Here is a 20,341-nt window from a genome sequence, read left to right as displayed (position 1 = left end):
GGCCTGCTGCAGTTTCAGAATATTGTTCACGCACACACACTCACACACACACAATAATTCGGACTGGGACCCGAGTCGGCGGTCTAAATATAAATTGCCTAAAATAAACAATGGATTGTGTTTTGTTTAGTAATTTACTTGATTTAATGTATTATTGACCCCTCCCCCCCCCCATTAACCGAAAAATTAAAACTCTCGACCGAGGGATCGTGCTGGAGAAGGAGCGAGAGACTGTGTATACGAGTAAGACGGCAACTTATTCGCGCGTGCGTATTACGCAATCCGAGTACATGAAAAAAATTACATAGCTGCAGCTAACTATAACTACTTAATTCGCTGGTCCGACAGCGGGCGTGAACCGTTTGTTTTCGTATTTTATCATTATTGTGACGAATGCAACGCGGTGGCGTTTGAGCGGACGTGTAAAAAACATTCGAAACCGGTCCACGCGATTACAACAACAATAATATATTATTATTTATTATTTTATCAATGGTTCGGGTCGCATATTAAAATATAACGAGTTTTGTGAAATATCTTTGTTGTACAGCGTACGCCAACTCTTAAATACACGCCATTATTATAATATTATAATGATTGACGGTACAGAGTTCATATCACATATGGGTGGAGATCCGATCAAATATTTGAAAGGAGCTTGCCATTTGACAGCCTTACTAGTTTTATTGTTACCCGAATTTATTTTGGACTTAATATTTCGATAACGACAGACGAAAAAATGTCAAAATATGTAGACTTAAATAAAAACACTAGTACCTAATACAGATTATAGGAAAGACAATCTTCCAACAGTAGTTTATGAGTAAATTACTTCACCCATGATTGTTCAATTTTTAATATCTACATTATATAATATTTTGTATCAAAAGCAGCCTAAACAGTTTATGCATTGATTCTAAATGAATATAAAAAAAGCCCTTTGACCTATAATTTCCTCCTAGTGCCTTAACAATTGCCAAATATAAAGTTACTACGATAATCAAGTACCCATCAAAATTATTATTATTATTTTTTTTTTTCAAAGGATTTTTCTAATAAATATTTTTAGGAATTAAAAAAAGCAAAAATCCCAAAACCCTTATCCCAAATCTCCACCTTTGGCAGCTGGTAAGTGATATATGAAAACTAAATTAAAATTACAGACGAATCAGTTGGTTTATGCAGTTCGAAGAAATCAGATGAGACAAGCATTGGTGGATAAGACTCAAATATAACATCTTATATCGCATAGGTATGGATAATTATAGTAGGCGTGTGTAATATTTTACATACACTCAAAATAATAATAATAATATGCAGTAAAAAATGCGAGAGTAGTTGCAGACACGACGAATCAAATAAAAGATTTATATATAAAAAAAAATAGTGTAGTAACATCTTGAAAACTTGTATTGACCGCCGCAACAAAAACTTTAACCTACGACAGCGCCAATGTGAGTTTGTTAACACGGCTGCACTTTTAGTGCATTACTCGAGTTTGAAAGTTAAGTTTTTTCCCAAGACTTTTAACCTTACTATGCAGTGACTTTTTTATGATGCACTGTATAGTGCATACATGTAGGTACTGTACAAGACCCGGTTTATTTTTATCCTGCTGAGAGAAAAATAATATTTAACATTTAATTAGATGAAAAAAGTGTTGTAAGTAATATTATGTACATAATTTGTTTAACAAGTCGGCGGCGGCCAAGCAACAAGCCGTAAAGAATAAATAAAATAAAACCATTTGAACCGTCTAAAACGACTTTACAATGAAAAAACAATCACGCCTTATAGAATAGTCAGATTTTGATAATTTTTTCTTCTATTATTATTTGGAAGAAGAAAAATTTATATAGGTCACATTGGGACTCAGTTTATTAAACTTTGAATAATGATGGGAAAATACACTTTAAAACATTCAAAAATGTTCTTTACAATCTCTGAAAATACAGTTTCCTAAATCGAAGTCTGGAAAGGCATGTATAACAACGTCATCTTTCAAATAAAAAATAAAATTATTGAAATCCAACTATTTCAAGCCCGAAGCACAGATTAAATACAATTAAATTTAATCTGTGCCCGAAGCGTGTTTTGTTGTACTAAAAAGCTAAAAAAGTGTCGGCTCCTACACCCTCGGCCGGATGATAATGACGGCGAGCCTCACAATAAGACCAACCCCGCCTCTTCCGTCCAACCTAATTGCACTGTTAATGTTAAACGATAACACTGTACGACAAAGTCGAATGTCGATGTGCATACTTACTTTCTAAAAGTGCGATATTTAAATATTAATAAAGTCAATTTTGACTAGGTATTTATTTTATAGGCCGACCTGACTTGAATGCGCTAATTAAAACGAGGAAAGGTGACTCGTCCAGCCTCCGGTTGTATACGAATTAAGCGCAATAAGAATAATAATATGTACGTGGCACGACCTGTAATATTATAAATTATTTTAATAATACATTATCGCAAAATCGTAACGCATACGGGCATACCAACAACAACGCCCGAACGCGATTAACCTTTCAAACCCGAAACAATGTCGGACCGGGAGGAGGACATAATAATAATAATAATAATGTGATGTATCATTGACTAGGGTCTAGGACACGTTTAAAATGTACTCAATACCGTTATCATTGTTGTTATTGTTATCATTATACATGTTAGGTCCACGCTCAGGCTCGCCCGGTAAACGTACTCGGTCGATTATCATCGCACGGGTTTCGAATTTTTTTTTCGTCAAAAAAATAAGTTATATATATGTCATTGTGACTACGGCGCGTTCGTCGCGTGTGCAAATTCCTTCGAAACGAAATAGTATTATTGTTATTATTATCGTCATCATCATCATCATCGTCATCATTGTTGTTACAAATCAATCGCGATCGGTTCGTACGCATACAACTGCTGCAGAGGCAGTGGTTAAGATGGTATGGTATAAAAATATTACAATTTGTGTATCGATACAATATTAAATTACATTAAAACGAGTTTCGGGAGTTCAAATCGTTCCGATCGAACAAATCGTTTCGGTCAATGTGCGACTAAACGAGTGCACACAACCACGCTGGTATGGTTCTTAAGTTCATGTATGATATTACATCTGTGTAATGTGTTGTAGGTCTACACGATCTGATCGACGTTAACGTCGGAACGTAAGTCTTATGTATTATTCAATATTATTGGTCAACTATACGCTATTTTCGTACTCATTATTTAACTATACTAGTTCTACGAATCTGCAATTAATCATCCAGTAAAATTTTGTAATTTCACTGGGGACTGGGGAGGAGTGAGTTGCCCCTCCAAAAGAAAAAATGACTAGCATACGCATCTCGTATGTGTTTGGCGCACCTCCCTCACAGTCTTAGCGCAGATATTACATTGTGTTGAAATGTTGAATTGAGTAATAAGATCTATTATAATGTACAAACGCAAAAATAATATATGATACATTATAATTGTTTTATTCTCAAAGGAACGGATAACAAATAATTAGTTAGATTACCATACTTATAGGGAATACCTATCGATTATTTTCCTTATAGGTATTTAATAGGTTTAACTGCGACATGAAAGGTGGGCCCAAAATAATGTATTTATAGTTTGCGACTTACAATATAATATGTTGATGTGACAAGACGAGGAGGCCTCTGAGGAATATATTAAGATCGAGTATTATTTTTTTAATTCAGTTTAACAATTTTAAATTTTAACTAGGTATAACTATCGTATTTTATTAGAATAGTATGATATGCTATTTAAAGACACCGAGGACGAATTTAGGATTAGACTTCGTCATTAGTCTTACATACGTAATACAAATATTTATTATTTGTACTGGCAATATAGCCCGTTATTGTATGCACAAATTAGCAATAAAATAACATCATTATTTTATACTATGAGAAATTCTCGTTAGCTTTTAAACACAGCGGACCTACTCGCACATGATATCATAATATACACGTGGGGTGCTTTCGTTCGCATATTCACTAAAAAAAAGTTGTAGAGTACGGACCCGCACTGTAGAGTGTAGTGGGTGTAAATGTGCAATCGAATAACTCGTGTCGTACCCGTACGTACTATACGACTTTAATGGAAGTGACTCATAATTAGCAAATAGTATGTAAATCATTTTCGGCGAAGACATAATTTTAGACACACTTATTATTAGTTATTATACGATAATATTTATTTTGTATACAATTATTTGTAGATTGTGAGTCACTGTATAACATCTGTCATAACTCGACCATGTTACACCGTGCCTAGTGTCAAAAATATTTACTATTAAAAAAAGACAACTGTAAAATATCTAGTATCTACTTAGGTTTATGAAGCAGTCACAAAAAAAATGATTTACATAATGCATTACAAACAATCATTCACGTATTGTATAAATACGATCAAACCGCGTGTACGTCTGGCCGTCGTCTGCGTACGACAATATAATTTGTAATTTAATAATAATATGTAGGTGGTAATACTAGGTATGCACAAAAATCCAATGTAAATGTACACCGCGGGTGTCGCGAACGATTACGGTATGATATTATACTAAATTATAATAATGGGATAACGTTAGATCGAAAGATCTCATCCGAAAACAATATTTCAACCGCTACTCTTTTATTTACGACCGAAGATAATCTTTAGCTTATCGAATCATCCCGTGAATTTCTGAATTAAAATGTCACTGTTTCGTTTCGTTGAACTTTGGAGGCTGCCACATGATATCGAATATGGCGTGACGTGGAAACAGTATTAATATAATACAAATATGATTTTAAAACAATACTCGTCGAGAATAGATTTAACTTATTTGATGGAAGCATGCGAAAGATTTATATTCCAACACTACAATATTAAGTATACTACCAACGTATATCGATCGTCAATCATTGAAACGTGTATTTTTTTTTCTCGCACTTGTGTTAAGTCAAATAAATCAATTTTTTTGGACGCTCGAGAAAATCAAAAAACGACCTCTCCACAAAATACCTGCCAAAGTTAAAAAAGTGAGAGGTCGCCTGGCCGATGTGAAACATTGAAATATTATTGTGTACAGAAAATATGCATGAAAATTAAAAAGATACAGTTTATTAACGGAAATAAACACGATGGCGTAATCAAAATATTCAGAATTGTTCAAGAAAAACTGTTCTTTATTTCAAAAGACGTATTAGATGTTTCGCTTGTTGCGAGAGTCACTGAGTTAACAGCCGATCTCACCTGACACATACGATAGGTTGTTCACATAAAAAAATATGAACTTTTTGCAATTGGTATACAACGCATCATATAAATACAAACAAAAACAATTTATTTTATTTTTTATGATTTCTATAAGGCGACATTTTCTAATTTATAGTAATTAATTTAAGTGTTGTCTGTGCCAAATATTCGACGGCGCCATTGCACTACATACCACATTCATATGTACATATTAATTGCGTATTCGTTCCGTGGAGGGAACCAACAATTTTTCCGTCCTTCCCACTGTGAAGTGTATAACTAGCTGGGGTCTAAATCTGATGACGTATCAACAATTTAGAAGCGCAATTTTATTTTTAAACATCTTTATCACATACGATTTTAATTTAATAGCTGTATAACCGCGGTATAGTACGAAATTCGAAAAACATCTAGCGTAGCAGCGTTATAGATTGAAAATAGTTGCGTCAATGACGTTTGTGAGCGAGCTTCCAAAACGCTGCAAATATTATGATAATGTTTTACTGCAACATATTATCAATACGAACTTATAATCATATAAAATAAATGATAAACTACCATAATATGGTATTGTTCGGGTAGCATCTGAAACCAGACGTTAACGCCGTGTGGAGCGGCCATTTTGATGTTAATCGGTATCGTATATAGCTACTATGGCAGGTAGTAATGTGGTATAAATAATAATATTATAGGTACCTAATAATAATGGTCGTGTTTAAGAGCGTAACGCGTATAGCGCAACATACGTCAGCCCTATAACCCCCACCCCCGCCGTCCGTTTATTCAGCACGTCCCTGACGTTTAAAGTCGATATTATTTTTAGACGTAACCGGCACGTAAATCGCATTGTCCAAAAAATAAAAATAATAATAATAAAAAAAATTAAAACGAAAACTAAAAAAAAAAGAACGGTGCGCGCTTGCGTGTAAAAAAATGGAGGTGGAGAGGTGATGGGTTTTAAACGGCTGTTCCGGTGGCCGCCGGCCAAACGCGGACCTCAGTGTAGGTATATATGGTATCGTTTTTCAACCGCACGTGCGATGATCTTTACCAGGTGGCACATTCCTCCACTCCCGCGGACGCCGCGTTTATTTTTTTCCACCGCATATAATATATTTGAAAACGCGTTTGATGCAGCACGCGAATTTATTCAAATCGTGTCGATACGTCATCATTGTTTTTTTTTTTATTATTATTATCGTTACGATCATTACATACCACGTTACGATCGTAACGGAACACGACGAGGCAGAATTGCATACGTGATTGTTGGGGGTGAGAGTGGGTGCAGAAGAAGAGGACTAGATATAGGTACTGGAGTTAGGACCAAAGGTTACTTTCGGGCGAACATGATTTTCTCCAAGAGATATACCATACAAAGGCAATTGCAGAAAAAATAAGATTTTAAAATAGGACAAAATACTAATAGTCCGAAATATGCAATGAATAATAATAAATCAACAGGAATACCTATTAGGATACAGACAACTATCAAACTTTAGTGTCCTATTGGTCTCTTGCTATCAAATTGTTCATGAGCAAATGTCCACTTTTTTGTGAATGGTTTTCGCCAAAATTTGACACATATACATCACATAACACCATATATAACTATATACAAATTGGTGTTTTAAACCTGATGATCAAAAACAACAGTGCTTAAATTCGTGCGACTGGAGGTCTAGTATGCCTGCTCATAAATGCAATTCTTTAGACTGATCTGACTATAATGTGGTCTTCTCTTAAGCTCTTGTTAATCCTGGTATATTTATATGCACACAAATTGATCGGATAAATCGATAAAACAATAACACGTTATAAAAGACAATAGTGTGGTATATAATTATGTAGGTACCCATAAACATCGGAGCACATGACGTGTCTCGTTGTTTTGTCGGTTATACAACGAGAAAAAAAATTATTGTGAGGACGAAAAAATGTAGATTTAACATGAACGTTTCAGGCAACAACTACTTATAATATTTTAGGTACCTAAGCACTGTTTAAACGACTAATATGCGTCGAAACGCCGATTAATACTTAATCGTCTACAAGGGGGTTTAATGATATATTATTTAGTATCGAAAATTCGTCATGAGTTATTGCTCATTATGGTCTTAAAAATGTTCAATTTGATGTCGTTACACGTATTATACTAATGTCGTCCTTAAGACAATATAATATATCAACACTATAATATATTATAATGAACAGTTGCTTTCTTTGACAAACCAAGGTCGACGGTTTGGCGAGTAGTTTTGGTTTTTGATTAAACGCAATAATAATTTTGTACCACTAAGCGTATCTTAGCGACACATGCAAATAATAATAATTATGACAATAATATTGTGACGGTGCAGACATTGTAACAAAATTACTTAATTTCACGGTACGACTTTGCGCGATTTAAAATAATGAACTTCATCCGAAAGACTTACTGGCATACTACGGGTGTATGTGTATAATACATATTATGCATTGTATATAATATGATACATACATATAGTAGTTACCCAGTTTTAAACACAATAACATTATAAGAGGTACACGTATACCTCCCAATCATATTTTGACGAGAAACTATTATTATTGTTATATTATATATATATATATATATATAATAAATAGGTATAATTACCGACCAACACGTCGGCAGCAATTTACCTGAGGAATTTTCGTTTCTGCAGATTGAACGGAGAAAAACATCACCACGTCATCTTTGGGCACGTGTTAATTACATTATACATTAAAAAAACTCAATTTCATTTTTTGCACAAATACTACAATTGCATCTCCCAGCGATTACTGTTACCGCGAGAGTATAAAATAACAATAGTCTGTGCTTTATAATTTAGTATAAAATTAGTAAGACACAATGGCTATATGAATATTATACCTATAATAAGGCTATAGCCTACAACCAGTATATTATATTATGTATCATCCTATAATATTATCCTAAATATTATATTTAATAACATGTACTTATATTTATCCTTTTATCATATTATCCTTAGTATATAAAGTGACGACAAAATATGGTGATCGTTTAAAATTTGTTATCGCCATAAGTTTGTATCGCCACAGAGTAAAATATATGTACCTATAAATATTTAAAATTGTATTATGCCCTTTAAGTGTAGGCACTTAAATAATTCTTAAAACCAGAATTTGAAAAACTTCATTATTGATAAATTAAAAAATGGGTACAGCATGTCTAAAACTACATGGATAAATATAAGGTGGCTTGTATTATAAAGGTGTGAATCCTACTCGATTAATAATGAATCTACAAATGTTTAATTCTTTTCGGGTTTTTTTTTTTTTTTTATTTTTTTTAATTTTTAATTTTTATTTTTTTTTTTTTTTTCTTTTTTTATTTTTTTTTTTTGTTTTTTAAATTTTTTTAATTAAATTAAAAAATTTTTTTTTTTTTTTTTTTCTTTTTTTTTGTTTTTTATTTTTTTTTTTATTTTTTTTTTTATTTTTTCCTTTTTTTTTTTTTTTCTATTTAAATTTTATTTTTTTTTTTTTTGTTTTTTTTTTTTTTTTCTAATTTTTTAATTTTTTTTTTAAAAAAACTAGTTCAGTATGGAGTAAATTTAATTATTATGAATGACATTTTTTCGTATTTACTTTGCATCTTTTTTCTAAAATGTGCATGTACTCTGTATAGCTGTTATTATTTCCTGTCCCTTCAATGACCATCATATGGAAGTTTTACTATATTATAATATAGTTTAGTAATAAATAATAATAATAACAATATATATGTATATTATGAAACATATACGTCAATACATCAATCAAACACGTGTTTGAGAAACCTAAAAATGTAAAAAAGCAATCGATGTTCAAATAATGTAAAAGCACAACATTCGCGGCAATAAACATTATATACATATACACGTTATTATGGCAGTAAAATGTTTTTATGATGCAATTAAAAAGCATATTTTAACGTTTCGTTGTGACGGAAAAAAATAAGTTGATATATTAAATGTACATAATATTTCATGTTATTAATCTAATCGTATCTCTAATAATTATAATAGCAAATCGTAAAGTATCGTAACAAGTCATTGATAACTCTAGGCTGGCACTATAATATGTATAATGTATATATATATATTTATTTAAGTTTGTATAATAATAATACATAATATCGAGAAACGAATTCGGTTTGTCACGCGTGATTATAATATTATAATATAATATTTTTATTTTAAAAACAACGCCCGTTTTTTAAGCTCTTAGGCCACACATTATATTGTTGTGCATTCGTGTAGCGATGATTGTTCCGAGTTCCGACGAGGAGCTTGAAGTCATCGTGTCAAGCCAAACAACATTTTAGTGTACTTATTATTATTATTGTTATAGCCCGCGATGAGATTATTTGTTTGGAATTCACACGATTTACGACCGATTACGTCGGTTGCGCGGGTCGACGTTTTACGAGTTTACTTATGTGTGGTCGAGAGTTTTCTTAGGCTTTTTTTCAGCTATTTACTTATTTATTTATTTATTTACTATTATTTTAACTTTTTCTCCTTTTTTTTTACTGAGGTTATAACCATCGAAAATTACTATATTTAAACGTTACGACTGATACGCGATGTATACGAAACACGAGTTTCGCCGCTAAACATATAGACAAATATTGTACGAAAATGCGCCACGTAACGAGTGCATATAATATTATTATATGATAGACATTAAAATAGTTTGACGTATACACCTTAAACGGACACAAATTTATTGTGCGTTTATTTTTCTTTCTATTTACAAGGAAATAAGCGGTGACAGCGGCATGACGAATTGCACGTCATAGTAATTAGAAACGGACAGAAGGAATCGCGTGTCACTTATATACAGGTAGCCTATCCGGACGTTATCATCGATCAACGATTACTGTTTAATAATGTGATAACAGAGCTCCTAAGCGGAAATAATTTTCTCACCCTCATCGGTAGTGCGCAGAAACTGCCCACGGTGCTTGTCACTGCAACGTCCTTCCGTGAGAAAACAATATGTTAACTAATAAGACGGAATGCCGGTGCTATGGCAAATAGGATATAGAAAAACACTTTCTGTCGCCAATACGGACGTACGAGTTCGAGATAATTTTGTACACGATGACGTCCGATCAGGCGATTTTCATACGTCTGCATTAATATTCCCACGGTGTGCACACCTCTACTCTGATATAAATATCTTCCTAAATCCTATATATATACTTATGTTTAGTAGAGTGATTGGGGAACGTACCCAAACCAGATTTTAATCCAATCCTCATTCCTTTTCCACTCGCCCACCCCCTTCACACCTCACACAACATAATATGTATGTATGTAATATATAATATGGAAATTTATTAGATTTACAGAATATTAAACACCAATATTCATCTAATGTTACTCTTATATACATTACCTATACAATATTATATTAATATAAAAATACCATATTGATTGGTTTAGAGCAGTAAATTAATTTGAAAATGAATAAACATACCGGACAAGGACAACGCTTCTAGTAAAACAGAAAAGGAACTGCATTGGGGAAGAACATCGTATAGTGCAACCAGGGGCCTATATCCATGTGGGTGTTTTTTGTGTTTGAACATCCCGCATCAGCCGTATTTATGCAATAAATATAATATGCCCCATAATATGGCTAATGACGTTATATGATCATGATTTCTACAAAATATGTAGTCGTGTAGGTTTATTGATTATATTTCTTATATTAGTGATGACTTCAATGGAGAGTGAGTAAAACCCATCAAGGTCCACACATTTCATTAAATATAAAATTAAAACAAATCTAGTCTAGTCTACTGGCCTGCATAGTTCTGCAGGAATCACCTTTATGGCCATATACCCTGTATCACGACTAGACGGACCGACTATGGATGCTGCTGAAGACATATTATAATTTATAATATTACGTAAGAGCAGAGAGCCCATGAGTGAATATTATTCTTTTCTGCCGAAACAACGAATTTCGGTTCTGCCACGAAGAACGCATATTAACACAATATCATATTGTCGTCATTTATTAGACGCTGGCGATCATGTGGTGCCAACCAACATATCGATAATATTGTATAATGATATCAAACGAAAGGCGGCGGGGATAAAATGTGGAAGCAGCCACGTGGTGGTGTCCTTACCTGGAAAAAGAGGCAGAAGCACACCCACTGGTAGTAGCCGTAAGTTTTGCGGTCGTCCGCCTTGCCGCGGGTGTTGTCCACGCCTGGGTACGGGACGGCGACGCCCACCTTCTTCTTGAACGCCTCCTTGATGGTGTACGTAGAGTGTATCCAGCAGTACGTGTTGAGCACGTCCTCGGGTATGTCCTTGGTGTGCACGCAGTCGATCGGGTTGCCGACGTACTGCCGGGTGGTGACGATCAGGCTGAACGCGGACAACAGCATCACGGTTAGGCTGTAGTGGAGTCGTAACACGGGCGAGTCGATGTGCACGTGGCTGATTTTCACCAGGCTCTTCAGGCCCCGGAACACGTCAAGCATGGCGTACCGGGCCGGCGGGACACCCCATCCGTAAGCACCGCCGCATTCCCGCACCGGTCGCAATCGTCCGGGCTGTCAGCTGTCGCTGTCGGCGCCATCCACGTCGAAAACGACCAGCAGACGGCCGCCGCCGACCGCACTAGCGGCCGACATCATAGTGGCCACTGCGGCGTTGTTGTTGTTGCTGCTAGTGGTGGTGATGGTGGTGACAGCGGTGCTTCTATCGCTATCGCTGTCGCTACCGCGGTGATCGTCGTCGTCCTCCGACCCCCGGCACAGTGCCGCTCCTTCTTGGTGTTCCTCCGGCAGACACCTGTGAACGAAACGCCGCGTGTCATTAGCATATTACGTTAAACAATGACGTATTTTTTGGTTTTACGACGAGAAAAGAATTGAGAAAAATTGATGAAATCATCTTTGTTATAAAACGCTGGTTCAAATCAAGAACAACAACCTACCCCACGAACCACGTGTTAAAAAAGGATCGAAAAAATAATTCACCGAGGGGTGGCCGTTTAAACCGATAGCCTCGCAAATGATCAGGTGGCCAATCTCGCCATTGACGTATACTTGGATTCAAATTTCAAAAAAAAATTGCAATGTGGAGCTGACCGACCCTATCCCGTCCGCTCTAAGACTGCGTCATAAGTGCAAAAAGTAGCTCTCCCAAATATCGCACACGCGTTCGACAGCATAATATTAATAGGTATCGTTTACATACCATACGACGACGATTTTGCGTAACCCTATATAAGAAAACGTACCTATACGTCTCGTGATCGATCTTCGCGCGCCATGATGTATTATATGATGCCTACACGCGGTGGATATTGTGTTTCCGGTGCGTTAACACGCCCAAGTACTCACCCGTGTTCGCCTAACGTGCGGCGCGTGTCGCTATGATAATATTTAACATGGATATATGGGTGAGGTGCCGCGGAGACGACATACCTACAAGTCGGAGGAAACGAATATCTGTTTGCGCGGGCCCGACATATCGCATGATATTATTATTATTATGATATACACACTCGTATTGCAGCTTACGTCATTTAAGTTGGAGAAAAATAATATAATGTCTGAGCAAAACTCGCAAATTTCCTCACAGCGCACCACCGCGATCGGTTGTAAACGAGCCGCCGACGACCATTTGTAATATATAGTTATTCGCTCGGCCGATTCAAATTTGAGCGCTCGCCGTTTCGTAATCCGTTCGTGCTCGCGTTTCCAATTAGACGAATTATCATGTACCTTGAAGTCGGCCTTTGCGACGGACCAAGAAGACTTTGAAAAATAATCGTAGAACATCTTACGATAATTAATATTATGATAATCGGTCGCGTATATACATACACTCCGTATGGACATTATTATATATGTGCAAGCGTATTAATTAATATAATATATGTATACAAACATCATATAATATAAGCTCGTGTAGGGAAGACGTACCCAGGCTGCACGGAGAGGTGCACCACCTATGTATATTCTATAAGTACACGTGACTCACGCGACACGATTATCAGCGCGTTGTATTTATACCTATAAAAAACGTATAACGACGACGATGACGGATAAGACGATAATAATAAAAATAATAAATACGTATAAGACGGCAACGTCTTGCGGATCTTTATATATATAATATGTGTGTGACTGCTAACAGGGTTAAGATATATTTATATTAATATGATTACTATTATTATTATTATTATTATTATTATTATTATTATTATCGCATACACATATGCGATCGTGTAAAAGACGTATAAACGTATATATATGCACTATCCAGTGTAATGACGACTGTCTGCTCGCCGCCGCCAAAAGCCCGAGACCCTAAGAATATAATATTCCTCGTCCCCTAGGTCGTAAAATGAGAAAGAAATGAATAAAGAAAAACGCAAAGACGAAGCCATTTTTATCGTCGCCTGACGGACGCGTTTAACCGGCGAGGGGTGACCGACTCGGATCTGGTTTCGGATTATGCGGCACAGAGACGAGACACGGAATATTATAAAATATCAACCTCTATATAATACGCACGTGATAATAATAATAATTATAACGTACAACGCGTGTCGTTCACAGATTCTTTATACGTTTTATGTATTTATTTAATTTACTATTATTATTATTATTATTATTATTATTATTATTATTATTACCAGTTTCTGCAGAGGCTCTAAACGACGGTAATTATTTCGTTATTATTATGGTCGCAGTAAAATAATTTTAACAAGTCAATTCGGGGCTGCGGACCAGTAACACTGCAGGCCAGTAGAGTCCGAGCAAAACCGCTGCAGCCGCTGTTGGCAACCGTAGTCTCTCGAGAGTCTCGTCCAGCGATCTGATCTATAATATCATGTCTTTCTGAACAAAATAATAATAATACCGTTTGGTAAACCGTTCTCGATTTCCGAATCGCCTAATAACGATGGGCCCGATACAACCGATATTCGTCCCATTTTTTTTTTTTTTGTCCGGTCATTACTATAATATGCATTACGGCGGTGTTTATCGTAAACCTTTTAACACGTGCACCGCCGACGCCGTCGAGTAAATAAAAAAATCGGTAAACGCCACCGCCGACCGACTTTATATAACCGTATAGATATAGCTACATTATTATTATATACCGGCACGAAAGCGTTTATTTCTGTTTTCCCGCACTGCGCGTATTAAAACGGAAACGTAAATTAATCGACTAGGGTCCTCGTCGAGACATTATCGTATGCATACATTCGACATATTATTGTAAGCGCGTGTAGTTACGACCATCGTTATACCATCGACCAGTATTCGGGTTAAGGTTTCAGAGGTGTTCTCGCCGTGACGGTTATTTCACTCCACTATATAGAGGTTTAAATAAGTTATTTTTTCTAGAAAAATAACTTTACCCAGAGCATATACGTCCTGTATAACACTTAAGGAGTGTGTTTAATCTTGATGTTCTGTCCGAATTTTAAGGGAAATGCACTTTAATCATTAAAAGGTGGTCGATAAATTTAGTAGTTGACACACAAGTTTGCTGTAAAATAACTGATTAAACGTATTGCAGGTAAGTATGTTTTTGACATGTACATTGTTCAAAAATGATTACTTATAAGGTTCAGGTAATTTATTCAAAGAAAAGTGTTTTGTTTTATAATTCATTCCGTCGAAAACCCGATTAAAAAACAAGTAGGCACAGATAAACATATTTATTATTTCCTGCACTAAATCTATTTTACATTTTATTATTACATTGATCGTTGATGATCGAGAAAACCGTCAGTATCATAATCTGATATAGATTATAGGGCAGGGTTTCTCTACATGTGGTACACAAAAAGAAATCTCACTTTATAAAAAAAAAAAATCAATTAATATTAACATTAAATATGGGAGTTGTCCGCACAATGTTGACAGCTTCTAATCCCTTTAATGTCGTCATGTCGACATTATATTTGTGCGAAAAATATATTTTCGCCTCGCTCAAAGCAACACCAATCGTCTCATTAAAATATTTAAACCATAATAATTATAATAGTAATAAAAATAATAATTGTACCTATTTAATTTTAGATTTGAGCATTAAATATTTGTTATTTGACGCAATGGTAGGGTATGCGAAAAAATTTAAGATGTGATGATGTATATTGTGTATAACACGTGGGACTTGGGTTTAAAAAGATTAAGAACCACTGCGAATACGGCGTAGAACATTGGTCAGTATTAATTAATCCACACAATATTATTAATTAATAAAATCGAAACGATATAATACAATAATGTTAGTGACTTAGTGTATATATACTTAATTGTAAATCGTAATGAATTACACAGAATACTTTGATCATGTCACACTTCCATGTTCTTTTTCTTTAGACTGTAAAATAAAATGATTTAAATGACAATCTAGACAGATTATTGTTATTTATTTCGAACATGTTAACCAACGGTCATTTATCTGTGACAATTTTCCGACCTGCAGTATAGTTATCGTTGTATCAAATTGCACTAAATTATTTTTTTGGCATAGTTCAGGATTAATGGCATACAATACACTTTTTTACAACTATCATTGACCAAATTAAAGAAATGCTTTAGACTTTAACTGTAAAAACATCATAACCCATTATAATAAAAAACTGATGTGACACGTACTAATATTTCGTAAAAAGTTTTCGTTACAGACTATAATTAGTAAAGATACAAACTAATCTCCACGATTTTCGAGCTTTATATAATATTATTGAATAATTTATTATCGTTGATGTCGAAACACGAGAATAAAAAACCTACATATAAAAACTCCAGTAAATAACCCTAGTGCATATTATATTTATTTTTACCAGATTTAAAATAAACTATAAACATAAACTCGTACAAATAACTACTGTGTGTACCTATACTGTCACTAGTAGGTGGTATAATTGGAAATATTTATTATTTGGTAGACTTCGAAAAAACTACTTCTTTAACATGTGCTCTTTAACAACTCAAAAAAACAACGACAGAACAAACATACGGGACAGGAATTATTTTTGATAAAAATTACTAATTCAAGTATTAATAAACTAATTTTCAAATTGAATTAAAGAATTTTTTTTTAAACATATTTTTCTGCAGAAAACCCCCTACATAGGAACACAGAGCCATTCGATTTTAAAAATGTATAAAATATAAATCAAGTCTGAACTATTTTTTAAAGAAATTGTACCAAACATTTTCTTTATAATGAGCGGTAAAATTAACAAAAAAAAAATATTCATTACACCCTCATGGATTAAAAAATGTTTGACTTAAGAAATAAGTATATCTATAGTTTATACTCTATACTAACTAAACCAAGAGTTCAAGTGACAATAATACCACGATTAATTAAATTATGTTGTTGCCTTCTAATTATATTTTGTTGCATCTATGGTCAGAGGTGAGTCGTCCTGCCACTCGTAAGTCATCATTTTCGCCTCTTACTAATTATATTTTCTATACCTAATTTGTATGGCACAAATGGTATACAAATCGGGTACAACAATATAAAACCGGCCTGAACGATTTATACATGTAGTTCAGTGATGATCCGCTAAACGTTGCCTCTCATGAACCATGTTGAGATTCCACTCACCCTACAACCTGCAGCGGATTTAAAATCACTCATCTATCGTCAGAGTGTCAGACACGACGAAACGGTGGTGGTTCGTAACAATGGGTTATACATTTGAAAAGTTTGAATATTATAATATATATTTAGATGTATAATCCATGTCGACATTGTAACGTATTACAATCATTGAAAATTATCATCGGACGTGTCCAAATTCGAGTAGCTTTTTGAGAACGGTCAATGTGATCTGAGAGTTGAGACGATAACGACGAGTGACGAAAAACCGTTACCCTCTTTAGATACCGATCATTTGGCAATATTGGTTAAGGTAGGTAAGTCTATAATTATTGCATTACATAGGTGGTACTCACTTTTTCCGGTAAGGCAGTACGGCGGGGAGAAATCCACGTTTCGGGGGTTGTGTATTTTACTTGGAAACCGGTTCCGACGCACGAAACACCGAGTACGGGCTCTTACGCCCCGCCGGATAACAATGACACGATTCTCGAATTTCACGCTGGTGTATTACAAGACATTACGACGGTGTTGTGTATAGACGACGCGACGGCGGCTGAAGACGATGACGGCTGTGGAAAAGTGTCGGATAGCGACGACCACGGACCTCGCGCGATAAACCGAACCGATTCGAATCCGCCAGCGCGTAAGACCAAATACCAAATAATATTATACACTCAATAATAATGGCGATAATACGATATTGTCGTCGTGCGCCGCAGCGGTCGTCATATTATGTCGCGTGATGACGTTATACTCGTCGTAATGATATTATTGTGCGTCGTCGTCGTCGTCGTCGGCTACACACGGCGGCGGCACTCGCACGACTTGTAGACGTACGCACAGACGCCTAAGTACGGAGACGGAGTCCCCTGAGCGCGACCACGTCTCCGCCGCCGCCCGCCACACACGCACGCGATATTCGCTCCACACACGCGTTCTATATTTAAATCGCCCTCCTCTCCGCCCCGTTCGTCGGCGGCCCGACCGCGTGTGTCCGTGTGGGCCTGTGAGCGAGTGTGAGTTGGAGTGTGCGAGCGGTCCGCGTCGGCCTGTAAGTTCGACTGTATATGTGTGCGTGTGTGCGTGTCGGTCTGTATACGAGTGCGTGAGTTCGAATAGGGTTTGCGAGATAGTGTGCGTGTGTGCAGAGTGTTGCGGTCTCTCACCGATTCGATTGACTCTCACTCCGGAGCGCCTATACAAGTTCGTTTTGTGTAAGACGTGTGAGATGCGCGCGTACAACTAACTATGATGTATTGAATCAAAAAAAAAAAAAACACGGTTATAATATTAGGTATCGTAAATACACTCTCTTCGCTAATTTACGTAAGTATTGAAACGATCGAGATGTCTCGAATCATTCGGATCGAATGCAAAAACCGAAGCGATAAGGAAATAGAAACGTTTTTTAAACAGTCCTATGTTCGGTATGCATTTAACGTAGCCACGTAGGTATAATATGTGTGTATTAGTTATGGATTTCTGATAGTTAATCACTTGAACGTCTGTTTTGATACGTCATATCAATAGTTCGTTCGTGTGAAGATAAACTTGCAGAGCTGTGATTTTATGTTCGTTTCGCTATCGAGTCATCGTATTTATATTATTTTTTTTTAATTACAATTTATATTTCTTCAAAAGTTTAACTATGTATATTAATTTATACAGTTCTGATTGTTTAAAAAATTGTATAACTTTGTTCATTGTTGGTATTACTTCTGTTTATTTATATAATTTACTATTTTGGAAATATTTTACGTATCTTATCAATTTTGCACCGGTAGGCTCTAAATTTGGCAAACGTACACCTATACACTTTGTACTGAGTTTTTCAGCAGAGAACTGTTAACCAGGGAAAGTCAAAAGGTGACGTGAGTGAATACGCAGGCTCCAAGTGCATTCTGTTTCACCACAACTTTTTCTTACCCTTCATTTAATTAAGATATCGATATGAAATTGTTTTAAATATATTCTGACCATAACGACATAGAAAACGATAAGCACAATTCCTATTTAGATAGAATGTTCGTAGACTCCACCATGCATGCACCACTCCATACCTGGCTATTCCTTTTACGCCACTCAAAACTCGAATACGTCTCATTTTTACGTCAAAATCATAAAGGTATCCCTGCGGTTTTTTTTCCAAGAAATAATAATTTAAGGCAAAGTTTGATTTTTATTTGATTTGACACGGAAAACACTTTAACGTCTTATTCAAAAAATGCTCAAACGTAAATTAAACGATTAAAGTCTGAAGTGGACCAAAATGTATCTTTTAGTCTTTAATCATTGATTTTCCAAAGTTGTTAATAGGTTAACTATCCCAAATTCCCTGCCCTACCCTTACCTATGAAAGTATAAATTATAAACTATATAGGTGTAGGGGTATACAACATGGTCCATAACGCTCTGGACACTGGACAGCACATACAACCCTAGCTGTTTTCAAATAGCCACAGTTTGTAGGTATATATTTTAATAATCAACATTTAACTTACGTGGAATTTATTTTTAATTTATTCGAAAAATTGATTTCTAATTCAACGGTGTTAAACGGATAGTACTTTACAAAAATCACGAAACACGCGGCTTAATATGGATGAGTATTCCGGTCCGGTATAGTTGCAGGTGACAGTAAATAGTAAGACTTTCCAAGTATTTTTTCTTTGTAGGATCATAATATACGCACAACCATTGAATGTTCAAATCCAGCAATAAATTTCATATTTATACAATTATTATAATATAGATATATCATTTATAAAAATTACCTAACGTTTTGGTGTTACATAATGCTCTAGAAAAATAATATCAACTTTTTTTTAAAGCATTTATAATAGTGGTATCATTTGTAATCAATTTTTTATATCAATCACACTCAATAAGTTAAATTATGACTACCGATAGAGGTATACATATTGTGTATTATGGATAAGTAATTTTATATCATATGTAATACTAATTACCGCAGTACAATTTGGTTAGTCAATTTATTGAGAAATTTGAATATGCTTATCGAAACATTGCATTAAAAAACTTTTTTATATCAAATTTTAAGTAGGTTTCATTAAAAAAAATTCTTATCGAATAAAATGATTCAACGTTACATAACATTTTCCATTCGGTAATGCCAGTCAAGTAAAATGTTTTTAAACATATAATAATGTATAAAACTATTTTTTTCTTCGTTTAACTGCTTTATTACGTGAAAATATATGTAAATATACAAAATTTACTACAATACTATTTATCTTTGTGAAATATGTATAGGTATTGTTATCTATTAGCCTCCCTGTACATATTAGTAGGTTTTTTTTAGAATTTTAGAATGATATCCTTCGTTATAGTCCAATTCAGTAAGAGTATACTATGAGGGTAAGCGAATATCTACGGTTCTCCTCTGAGATTTTATATTGGAACTCGTAAGTTTACGGCGTAGAAGGTTG

General features: G+C 34.9%; 1 protein-coding gene across 3 annotated transcripts in view; it reads right to left on the bottom strand.

Moving 5' to 3' along the window:
* LOC111033169 (innexin shaking-B) overlaps positions 1–19,599 on the bottom strand; it is a 41,840-nt gene extending 22,241 nt beyond the window's left edge. Inside the window, exons 1-2 of one of the 3 annotated variants that reach the window (XM_022313784.1) lie at positions 19,394–19,599; positions 11,423–12,095 (exon numbers count right to left, since the gene is read on the bottom strand). In XM_022313784.1, the coding sequence (XP_022169476.1) occupies positions 11,423–11,782 (360 nt within the window). In that variant the 5' untranslated portion in view covers positions 11,783–12,095; positions 19,394–19,599. Of the gene's footprint in view, positions 1–11,422; positions 12,096–17,245; positions 17,788–19,393 lie in introns of those variants that run through there. The other 2 variants (XM_022313785.1, XM_022313783.1) reach the window with 2 other exon arrangements.
* Between the last annotated feature and the right edge of the window lie 742 nt (positions 19,600–20,341).

Source organism: Myzus persicae, unplaced genomic scaffold (assembly GCF_001856785.1).
Source record: "Myzus persicae strain clone G006 unplaced genomic scaffold, MPER_G0061.0, whole genome shotgun sequence".
NCBI lineage: Eukaryota > Metazoa > Arthropoda > Insecta > Hemiptera > Aphididae > Myzus > Myzus persicae.
Note: the sequence above shows the minus strand (reverse complement) of the source record. Positions and strands in the feature narration are given on the sequence as shown.